Source organism: Budorcas taxicolor, chromosome 9 (genome assembly GCF_023091745.1).
Source record: "Budorcas taxicolor isolate Tak-1 chromosome 9, Takin1.1, whole genome shotgun sequence".
Classification (NCBI taxonomy): domain Eukaryota; kingdom Metazoa; phylum Chordata; class Mammalia; order Artiodactyla; family Bovidae; genus Budorcas; species Budorcas taxicolor.
The window spans coordinates 53,955,192-53,967,835 of NC_068918.1; the positions used below are offsets into that span (position 1 = coordinate 53,955,192).

Here is a 12,644-nt window from a genome sequence, read left to right on the forward strand (position 1 = left end):
CTGCTCTAACTGATAAACTACCAGGCAATGAAGCAGAAGTCATGGAAACTTAAGGACAGTGTTTTAAGAGGATGAGCAACAGCCAAACACAGGATAGTTAAGACCTGAGCTCCAGTCTTGAATAAATGAAAATTCAAAGAAATAAAACAGAGAAATTCCATAGCTAGTGGGAAGATGGTTCAAGAAGGATAAGAGTTTCATAAGAAGGAGATTCTCATGAAAGAAGTCAGGTGTCACTAGTTAAGGGCATCTTAGATGAATTCTCATTTTATAGGAACACTAAGAAAAAAAATTAAAACTACAGTATACAAAACCAAGAGGAACCAACCAGGAATTTTAGTATCAAAAAATTGAAAACTCAGAATAAGTGGAGGCTTACAAAAATACTTTAAATCTTTCAAGGCCTTTAAAAGAGAAGAAAAAAGTGTTTGTTTGGCTAAATGACATACTATTAGAGGGCAAGAAAATAAAAGTTACCCAAATACAGTTTCCACTTTCTCTGTGAATAATGATTTTAAATGAATGAGTGAATGGGAAGTTAAGTCCAAGATGTGTGGTTTGCTGTCATAAAAGCACCTACCTAAACTCAGAAGCATCTTGACCAAGAACAGTAGCAAGTCAAGGTAGTGTTCACTATGTCTGTGAAGATTACTAGGGCATGGAAACTATGCCAGAAAATCTGAATTGGGCAAATACTGTCCTGGTTTTCAGAAAGGCAGAAGGGAGGAAAACCTGCAGAAATTATCAACAGCAGCTTGAGACGTTGAAAGCAGGCCAGTACACTTACCAAAAGCACAGACTCTAGAGCCACACTGCCTGGGATCAAGCAAGGTCACTGTGGACCCACTCCTAAGCTTCTTTGCCTATCAGTTTCCTCATATGAAAATGAAAATAAAGACACACATCTCATATGATTGGTGTGGGCATAAGTGAGTTAATGTGTGTAAAGCATTTAGAACATTGCTAATAACTAATGTGACTGCAGTGTTGTTACTGAATACAAGCAAAATCACAGAACAGATGACTTGTAGAGCTTAAAAAGTCTAATGGTCATCACACACACACACACACACACACACACACACACACACACACAAAATGGTGTGGCTTCAATAAGAAGACAACATACCAAACTGTCTTACTGAAAGGATTCCTAGTTACATGATGAGGGGAATTCCACAGAGATAATGTTCAATATCATTACCATGTTCAATACCATTCAATATCACAGTAATCCAAGTCTGTGCCCCAACCAGTAACACTGAAGAAGCTGAAGTTGAACAGTTCTATGAAGACCTACAAGACCTTTTAGAACTAACACCCAAAAAAGATGTCCTTTTCATTATAGGGGACTGGAATGCAAAAGTAGGAAGTCAAGAAACACCTGGCATAACAGGCAAGTTTGGCCTTGGAATACGGAATGAAGCAGGGCAAAGACTAATAGGGTTTTGCCAAGAAAATGCACTGGTCATAGCAAACACCTTCTTCCAACAACACAAGAGAAGACTCTACACATGGACATCACCAGATAGTCAACACCGAAATCAGACTGATTATATTCTTTGCAGCCAAAGATGGAGAAGCTCTATAGAGTCAGCAAAAACAAGACCAGGAGCTGACTGTCACTCAGATCATGAACTCCTTATTGCCAAATTCAGACTTAAATTGAAGAAAGTAGGGAAAACCACTAGGCCATTCAGCTATGACCTAAATCAAATCCCTTATGATTAAACAGTGCAAGTGAGAAATATTTTTAAGGGACTCGATCTGATAGATAGAGTGCCTGAGAGGTTCGTGACATTGTACAGGAGACAGGGATCAAGACCATCCCCATGGAAAAGAAATGCAAAAAAGCAAAATGGCTGCCTGGGGAGGCCTTAAAATAGCTGTGAAAAGAAGAGAAGCAAAAAGCAAAGGAGAAAAGGAAAGATATAAGCATCTGAATGCAGAGTTCCAAAGAATAGCAAGAAGATATAAGAAAGCCTTCCTCAGCGATCAATGCAAAGAAACAGAGGAAAACAACAGAATGGGAAGACTAGAGATCTCTTCAAGAAAATTAGAGATACCAAGGGAACATTTCACGCAAAGATGGGCTTGATAAAGGACAGAAATGGTATGGACCTAACAGAAGCAGAAGATATTATGAAGAGGTGGCAAGAATACACAGAAGAACTGTACAAAAAAGATTTTCAAGACCAAGATCATCACGATGGTGTGATCACTCACCTAGAGCCAGACATCCTGGAATGTGAAGTCAAGTGGGCCTTAGAAAGCGTCACTACGAACAAAGCTAGTGGAGGTGATGGAATTCCAGGTGAGCTATTTCAAATCCTGAAGGATGATGCTGTGAAAGTGCTGCACTCAATATGCCAGAAAAGTTGGAAAACTCAGCAGTGACCACAGGACTGGAAAAGGTCAGTTTTCATTCCAATCCCAAAGAAAGGCAATGCCAAAGAATGCGCAAACTACCGCACAATTGCACTCATCTCACATGCTAGTAAAGTAATGCTCAAAATTCTCCAAGCCAGGCTTCAGCAATACGTGAACCGTGAAGTTCCAGATATTCAAGCTGGTTTTAGAAAAGGCAGAGGAACCAGAGATCAAATTGCCATCATCCGCTGGATCATGGAAAAAGCAAGAGAGTTCCAGAAAAAACATCTATTTCTGCTTTATTGACTATGCCAAAGCCTTTGACTGTGTGGATCACAAGAAACTGTGGAAAATTCTGAAAGAGATGGGAATACCAGACCACCTGACCTGCCTCTTGAGAAACCTATATGCAGGTCAGGAAGCAACCATTAGAACTGGACATGGAACAACAGGAACAAGGAAAAGGAGTACGTCAAGGCTGTATATTGTCATCCTGCTTATTTAACTTATATGCAGAGTACATCATGAGAAACGCCGGGCTGGAAGAAGCACTTGCTGGAATCAAGATTGCCGGGAGAAATATCAATAACTTCAGATATGCAGATGACACCACCCTTATGGCAGAAAGTGAAGAGGAACTAAAAAGGCTCTTGATGACGGTAAAAGAGGAGAGTGAAAAAGTTGGCTTAAAGCTAAGCATTCAGAAAACAAAGATCATGGCATCTGATCCCATCACTTCATGGGAAATAGATGGGGAAACAGTGGAAACAATATCAGATTTTATTTTTGGGGGGCTCCAAAATCACTGCAGATGGTGACTGCAGCCATAAAATTAAAAGACGCTTACTCCTTAGAAGAAAAGTTATGACCAACCTAGATAGTATATTAAAAAGGAGAGACATTACTCTGCCTACAAAGGTCCATCTAGTCAAGGCTATGGTTTTTCCAGTGGTCATGTACGGATGTGAGAGTTGGACTGTGAAGAAAGCTGAGTGCTGAAGAATTGATGCTTTTGACCTGTGGTGTTGGAGAAGACTCTTGAGAGTCCCCTGGACTGCAAGGAGATCCAACCAGTCCATTTTGAAGGAGATCAGTCCAGGGATTTCTTTGGAAGGACTGATGCTAAAGCTGAAGCTCCAGTACTTTGGCCACCTCATGCGAAGAGCTGACTCATTGGAAAAGACTCTGATGCTGGGAGGGACTGGGGGCAGGAGGAGAAGGGGACAACAGAGGATGAGATGGCTGGATGGCATCACTGACTCGACGGACATGAGTCTGAGTGAACTCTGGGTGTTGGTGATAGACAGGGAGGCCTGGCGTGCTGTGATTCATGGGGTTGCAAAGAGTCGAACACAACTGAGTGACTGAACTGAATGTTCAGTAAGAAATCTGACAGATTTGCGTAGTATTTTTGTTACTAAGAGAAATGGAGTGAGAATAACTAGTTCTATTCATAGCTGAGTGAATGCTTATATAGCAAAGTGCTAATAAACAGAATAAAACCAAGCTAGACCCACAACCACTATCAACCAGCCAGGCATATGAATGAGCCACCAGAGAAAGAGCTCCTCTCAGCCTAGGCAAGTCTTCAGCTGCCTGCAGCCCTGGCTGATGTCTTGACTGCAGCCTCTTATGAGACCCCTCAAGCTAGAATGTCTAAAAGAAGCCAGAGCTCAGGCACCTTTGAATTCCTGATTCATGAAAACTGTGAGAGATAACAAATGTTTCTTAAGCAAGAAGAAAAAAATAGTCAAAGAGAGATCTAAAGGCATGTCCACAGAACTCTGATCCTGTCCTGTCTAAAATTTTCAGTGAAGACCCAGAAGATATATGTGTTGCACCTGCAGAAAGCATAATAACATTTCAAGAAAAAGCTAACAACCGGTAAGGACTGGAAAGACCTCAGAGGCTTGAACATTAACCCAAAGCTAACAAGATGGTCTTAATAAATATAAACACATCTTGCACTTTGGCTTAGAAGCCTGCTGCACAAAACACATCTGAGAAAAACTGTGTGTGTGTGTGTGTCAAACAGCTACATGTGGCTATATAATCAGTTACAGAATGGATAGCCACCTCCAACCAAAAAAAAAAGAGGTAATTCGTGAACTACAACTCAGTTCAGTTGGTAAAGAATGTGCCTACAATGCAGGAGACCCGGGTTCTGTCCCTGGCTCAGGAAGATCCCCTAGAGAAGGAAATGGCAACGCACTCCAGTATTGTCGCCTGGAGAATCTCATGGACAGAGGAGCCTGGTAGACTACAGTCCATGGGGTCATAAGAGTCAGACACAACTTAGCAACTAAACCACCACCAACCACCACCACAACCCACACTATTCAGTCAACATCTGGAGATGGTATGAGCTTTCGGGACATACTGAGGAAAAACAATGGATAAAGGCATCCAGAAAAGAAATACAAGGCAGCACTGGCACGAGCCAGGGATCACAAAGTCTCCAGAAGGCATATTATAGAAAGAAGGTTCCCTCAATAGGGGGACAGAAAAAGACACAGAGGGTAGGGTTGTGACACTGTCCTCAGACATTCCAGGGACCATCATGTGGAGCTAGCAGGGATCTGAGTTACTCTTGACGAGAGCAGGGAACAAGAGGCAGTTACAGGAAGCTGCACTCCGTTCAAGATACGAAAGAACTTTCTAGAGTGCTCCAGTAGTCGAATTCTCTCTTTAGTTTACTAAGCTTTTCATACACATTACCTATGTGAGGTGGACATTTGCTAAACATGTAAAGTGGTCCTGGAAGTTCATACTTAACTTTTAAGTGTTTGTATTATTTCCCAAAACATTATTTCTCCAGTGGTCTACATCCGAGTTACAGTGCAGTACATATTTGATCAGTGTTTGAAATGTCAGCAAGAATATAAGCACATTTAAACATCATGTAAAGACAATAAAAACTAACTTAAAACTCACTTTCTGAGAAAAAAAAAATTCTTCCACCAGACCAGAAAGTACGTAAAAAGCTGACTTTTTCTCCTTTCACAAGCTCTGCATACCTCCCTGGCTGCCCTCTGCTCCTAAAAGACCATGGGCCCCCTATGGTCATACCACTCTGAACTCCTCTGATCTTGGAGGCCAAGCAGAGTGGGACCTGGTTAGTACTTGGATGGGAGAACCCATGGTCTCTCATTTGGGAAGAATATGCAGAAGGAAGCTCCTGACCTTCAGGTCCTCCACTGTGGTTCTACTTCCTACTTCTCTTTGGGAAAACAAGCAATTAAAGCATATAATACTTTTTTTAAAAAAAATCAGGTATAAACCTTAATATTTAATTCTTGGACTAAAAGACGTGAAGGCACCTTTTGCCCTATTTTAGTTATCAATTATCGGGAAAACCACTACTACCCCTCTATAAGCCCAATTGTTGACAGTGGTTATATATACAAAGCAAAAATTTTTGTGACCTCAGGAGAACACGAAAATTAGATGGAGAAAACTTTGCCCAGTATTTCTGAGAAAACGTCTAAAAGAGGCCTAGAAGTTCTGAACATATACACTGTGTAGAAGTTTGCGCAGTCTGAGTCACAGGTTAGCTGTTAACTGTGGAACTTTGGATAAGTTACTTCCTCTATTTGAAGTTACTTCAATTTTGTTATCCATAAATGAAGGAGGGGCATTATACTGAGTTTAAGATACCATCCATCTCTAACGTATTTTATGCATATTCTCCTCTTAAAAAAAAAAGCCAGTATACCTCTCCTTAACAATATCATTTTCCTGAGGGGGAAAAAGGATATATGTAAGGCAAAGGTTATTTTCACTCAAAGAAATAGAATCAAGCTCCATGCATCAGTGTGACTGTCTGAAGTGCATAAGACTTTAAAAAGTTTCCTAGTTTAGTTACATGAAGCATTTTGTTTCTTACCACGACTTTTGTGGCTTGGGCTGGTTTCCACTGTACGAGTATGACTCCCCCACACAGCATAAAAACTGAAATCCACTGTAACTTGCTCAGCGTCCGGTTTAACATTAAAACAGTACATAGAGCAGTGCAGGGAATCTTCAATTGGTACGTCACCTAAGAACAAAACAATGAACTAATCAACTCAGCTAACATTAGAGTCTGACACAAATATATCTGGTATCATTAACAGAATTGAGAAAAATATTTGATAGTGAGATTAAGGGTTAATAAAAATCCTTTCACCATAAAAACATGTTTTTTAGAGATTCTGCACTTTTGATTACCACCTACCTGGTACACCGCTGCATCCAGATTGCTCAGAGCTAGAAAAGCCATGTTGTTCTGCACAGCATACACTAAGGAAGGCACACTCAACTTCATCAGTTCCTTGGGGCTCCCCAAGACATTCTCTCTTAAAGATGCCTTGAATCTACCCAGATTACCAGTTTCTCTTTGAAAACAAAAAGGGGAAATGAGAGGAGGTGAGGAAGAAAGTGAAAGGTCATCCTGTTAGATACCATCACAGGTAGGGTAGCTACAATGTGTTAAGTTCACTGATAGAATTTAGCAAACTTAAGTTTATTTTTAGAATTTTTGACTAATTTTAGATTTATTAAAAGAAATATACCAGCAATAAGTGGAAAACAATTACAATTTCTATTTGGGAAAATGACAACTTGGTTTACCATCATCCACCTCTGGTCAAAGCTCCAGAGGCTTCTAGTATATGAAGTTATCAAATAACAGGAAACCAGAATTGCTGATATTACCCATAAAATATTAATCCCTGCCACTTTAACTGCCATTACATCAAGTTTACCCCGCTTATTTTTTAGATTAATCAGACTGCATATCCATTTTAAACAATTGTAATTACAATAGATTTACATTGCAAACAAAAGAAAAAAGCTTTAGTACTTAAAGAAGTTACCTGAGATTAATTTATAAATATTGACCTGCATCACTCAATGAGATAGGAATAGGAATTGAGTGATGTAGGTCAATATTATTTGTAAACTAATTCAGTGTTTGTGCAATATGGTGGACAGTAAATCTTTAGATAACCATATTCTCATAAAACTCAAGTATGTATCTATATAACTTTGCAGGAAATCTGAATAATTAATACCAGTAAAGGTAAACTATATCTACAATGTACATAAAGTTCACTACTTGACTGCATATTGATTAATGCATGCTCTTAAGTATTCTTATTTTTCTGCAAGAGGAACTATTAATAGCTAATCTGATTCATACTTTCCCCTGCTATAAATCAGCTCATTTATTCCCTGAAAATACATACCAAAGGAACACTTTTATAAGCATCAACACCAAAAAATGTTACATCAAAAGGCTCCTATCTACAGCTCAAAATATCCTTAAGAGGACCATAATGCTTCATTGGGAAGACCGATCTATGTCAACTCAAAATGAGCCTCCAAATTTTTGGTTAACATATTAGAATCAACAGTCACTAACTGGGTATTTTCATATTAAATAGGGCAAAAATAATTACCCAGGTTCTGAGAGGGAGCAAGAAGTCCATAATGTTGAACTGACTACTCATGCTTTTTCACCACAGAACACTACAGCCTCCAAGAAAATACTTAAGACAGGAAAGTTGGCCTGGACCACAGAAACACAAAATGTCCTTAGTTACAGACCGTCTGCTGCCAAATTCAATACACTCCACACCACAATGGGAAACCCTCATGCTGAAAAGTAACACACACACAGCCTAGAGAGGACAAATGCCGTCCAGAAGAGGGAGAGAATATAAGAAAGATGACTGTACTGGGAAAATCTACATAGAGATTTCCAGACACCTGAAGTTTGGCCCTTTAAACCTTTAACATTCTTTTTTTTTTTTTTTAAACACAAATCTATGATGTTCTATATAATTCTCCACATCTTAAAAGAGTATAAAGAAAAATTTCTCAAATTTCCCGTTATAAAACTGAAGATAAAAAAAAAGATTAAAAAGAATCACAGAGGTCCAACTCAAAGAACCATTTTAACAGGTGATATATTAGAAAACATAACTGAACATTTTGTCATAATTCTAAGAAGCACCTTATGATAGAAGAAATATAAATCTTACAGAACACTGCTTTCACTGAACCATTACTTTATGTCCTTCCAGAATACTTACTTTTCTACTGATGTGTCTTCAGAGTGGTTCCTTAAGGAACTCCTGAAAGATAGGTACCAGTTTGTACCCATCTTTTATGTTCTACTTCCTTTCATGTCTATTTATCTCCCATATATGATTCCTCAAGCTCTAGTTTAGTGGCTATTTACCCCTCCTCTAATCCCCATGTATGGGCAATGCCACCTCACATCCACTCCATAGAGATACTCTAAACCCTCAAGAGTATCAAGTGAACTACTGGCTATCCAGAGACCAGAGTTGGTCTCTTTATCACTGACTCTCTTGCTCTGCATGAATATGGGCTGCTTAGAGATCTGATTGCTTCTATTAACCACCATGCCTGCAACAATAATCAGGGTTGCTGTGGCACCTTTTCTCCATGTCACTTTTTCTTATCACTTCTACACTTGTCAGCTTTCACATCAAAAGAAGGGCTGTGAGACACCACCAGTCAATCTGAATACTCCACTTCTTCAATGTGGCAAACCAGCAGAGTATGGTGTACTGTGTCCTTCAGGTCTGTGGCTCCTTATTAGATCCTTTTTATTGGATCTTTTTTCTTGGATGCTTAGGAATTACTACTTCTTCACTGCCAAGAAGGCTTTAGTATCTTTTTCTGGTTTCTTCTCTAATTCAGATATTAGAGAAGCCAAGGTCTACCAGAATGTTATTAGTTGAAAGCTCAAGCTTCACCATAGGATTATATCAATATTATGTAATTATAACAAGACATTTGGAAATAAGGTACAAAAAATAGCAGAGATTGCTAGAAGAACTTGTAAAAGAAAACAAAAGCTCAAGAATAATTAATGACATTGTATAGTAAAATAAAGGTCCATATAGTCAAAGCTATGATTTTTCCAGTAGTCATGTATGGATGTGAGAGTTGGACCATAAAGAAGGCTGAGCGCCAAAGGATTGATGCTTTTAAACTGTGGTGTTGGAGAAGACTCTTAGTCCCCTGGACTGCAAGGAGATCAAACCAGTCAATCCTAAAGGAAATCAACCCTGAATATTCATTGGAAGGACTGATGCTGAAGCTCCAATACCTTGGCCACTTGATGCAAAGAGCCAACTCACTGAAAAAGACCCTGATGCTGGGTAAGATTGAAAGCAAAAGAAGAGGGTGGCAGAGGATGAGATAGATTGCATCACTGACTCAATGGACATGAGTCTGAGCAAACTCCGAGAGATAGTGAAGGACAGGAAAGCCTGGCATGCTGCATTCCATGGGTTCGTGAAGAGTTGGACACCACTTAGCAACTGAACAACAACAGTGGAATAAAGAGACTTAAGAGGTATAACAGAATATATGGGAATCTTAACACACAGAAAGTTTTAAAGGAAGAGCTGAAATAGTTCAGTATGAGATTAAATCTTGCTTAATTTTAACATTAAGAAAACAGCTCTAAAACTTACAGTTTTACTCATGAAAGTTTATATATATATACACACCAATGAATCTTCCAGAAAACACATAGTTTTACTGTTAAGCAGACAAAGATAAATGATCAATTTTAAATATACTACAGCCTTGAATATACTAGTGAAAGGAACACATAAAAACCAAAGGCCATTTTTTCTTCATTTTCCCACCCTGATATTTTCTTGGAAATCAAATCCCATGCACTTTAATGAGTACATTGTGCTAAAAACAAATTTATTCAATTTAATTATATAAATGACATTATGAGATAAGAGAAAGCATGTCTAAAATCAAAAAGCATATTTAAAAAAAACAGTCTGTCCCATTAAATTTACTGTTTGATTTTTATCACTGGAAAAGAATCTATGTTCAACTTCTTGTTACCTGAAGAAATGCTGAAGCTCCGTGTTGATTGTAGACAGTTTCTGCTGCTGCCTATCCCCCTAAATTTCCTACCAACCAGCTGAAACCAATTCTTTCTGATCTATGTTTGGTCAAAAGTAGGCCTCATTCTTCCAGCTCCTGATCTGACGAGAACTACTAGGAGACCTAAAATCCTTGGCTAGGTTACCAAGGCACTGTGCAAAATGGAATAATAATACAGCACAAGTTACTCATGAGCTTAAGAAATTTCAGTTTTGCTTACAAATTTCTTATCTGCAAAGTTAACCTTCATTCATTATTCTAGGTAATACTATGAAATAGTAAAATAATTTTCTCCAGTCTTATATGGATAAGTAGTTCAAAGATTTAAGATGTATTTATTACTAGACACACCCAAAGTAATATGTATATTTACACATCCTTCCAGGTTTCTTTAGTCTTTACAGGCTGTGGTGGACAGCAAATAACAAAAAGCTGACCTTGTTCTAAGACAATGTGACAGTGTTTGCACTTCCTTTTTCATATCACAAATGACAGATGTAAATCAAAAGTGTTAATTTTAGTAGTAGCTATTGCAGAGTTTAGTAAAGCTAACTAGCAATTTTCCTGTGAATTGTTGTTGTAATTATTTTATGAACCTAAAACATTTTTACATGTATTTGTGTTATGTTTCAACTGGATTATAACTTAGAAATCAATAGCTTAACATTCAAATACTTGCTTTTGCATCCCACTGCTAAGCTGCTCCCCTCTCCACAAAATAGGATGTTTATTTCCTTTGCCATATGAGAATGGTCTGACATAATTCATACATATGCACAACAGTGTATATTAAAAAATAATTATTACATCTTTGTTTTATAGTTGCAGAAGGCTAGATACAATCCAAATGTCCATCAATAGCAACTGGTCTATATAATACATCTGTATAACAGAATACCACACAGCTCTTAAAAATAAGACAGATTTCTATGTATGGACATGGAACCATCTCTAAGATAAAACATTTAAGTGGAAAAAAGTTAAAAAGCAAAGCACAGTGTAAACTTTGTATGCACACAAAATTACAAGCACTGTACATACATACATGTACATGCACTTTAGTCACATGCCCTAAAATTCCCGTCAGACCATGTAAACCTTAAACCTTATTTATCAAAGTAAGGTAGAGTGAGTGAGTGAGTGAGTGAGTGAGTGAGTGAAGTCGCTCAGTCGTGTCCGACTCTTTGCGACCCCATGGACGGTAGCCTACCAGGCTCCTCCCTCCATAGGATTCTCCAGGCAAGAGTACTGAAGTGGGTTGCCATTTCCTTCCATCAATTCTTCCCCCCAGTCCCCATTTTTTTTGCAGTTCTAACTTATGATAAAAACAAGTATAATTTCATATTCCAGAAATTACTGAAACTTAAAAGTAAAATCAAACAAAGATGGTGGAAAACTCCAAATTAATTACAAACAAACAAATCAAAAAGAAGAAACAAACCTGTCGGTTTTTTTCATGAATACCAAAATAACACTGATGGAGAAAAACAGAACTAACCCAAGTATTCTAAAACACAAGTCTTTTTACTGTATGCTCCAAAACTAAATGCAAAAAGAACTACATACAAATACTGAACTTTAGTTAGTAGGTTTGCTTTTCCACAGCTGTGTTAGAAATTCTGAATCTACTTATTATATATTCTAGGACTGAGCAAATAAGTAAATATCTTTAAGATAATGAAAGTCAAACTTACCATCATTGGAAAAGAAAAATACAGAAAAGGGGGAAGTTGTAATGAACTCTGTGGTAGTGGGTCAGAATTGCAGGTATCAAACAATATATAACTCATAGTTATATACATACATATATAGAAATGGAGTAACAGATACATTTAACACATGTTACCCAGCTCTGTTTACTGAAAGGACCCAGAAGTAATGATATCCCTCCAGTACCAATGTGCACATCATGCATCCAGATTCTGGTTTCTAGAAACCATCCTTGTAAAAAAGAAAGGTTTCCTAGAGAAATGTATGATTTCAGGACTGGGGCAGGGAATGCACCCTTTGTTATGCTAAAAGAAACTACTCAAAGATTGGTAAGAATATGAGAAAGACAGAAGAAGGGAAAAAAGACACACACACAAAAAAAGGGGAAGCTTGAGGATGATCCCACTGTCCCAATCTGGACAACGTGAGCACAGAAATAAAGAGTGATAATAATGGATTCCAGCCATCATAATAAAATAATCCATGACTCTACACTGAGAGTGAGAGGTGGATGGAGGGAGTGAAGGACAGAAAGAAGGAAAAGCTTCTTAGAGTACAATGTGTATGTGTTAGTTGCTCAATCGTTTCCAACTCATGCAACCCCGTGGGCTGCAGCCCGCCAGGCTCCTCTGTCC

The 12,644-nt window shown here is 38.3% G+C and overlaps 1 protein-coding gene across 1 annotated transcript in view; it reads right to left on the reverse strand.

Annotated features, from left to right (window-relative positions):
• SLC35A1 (solute carrier family 35 member A1) overlaps nt 1-12,644 on the reverse strand; it is a 29,068-nt gene that overhangs the window by 6,981 nt on the left and 9,443 nt on the right. Inside the window, exons 3-4 of the mRNA XM_052645884.1 lie at nt 6,587-6,746; nt 6,257-6,409 (exon numbers count right to left, since the gene is read on the reverse strand). Of these exons, the coding sequence (XP_052501844.1) occupies nt 6,257-6,409; nt 6,587-6,746 (313 nt within the window). The remainder of the gene's footprint in view (nt 1-6,256; nt 6,410-6,586; nt 6,747-12,644) is intronic.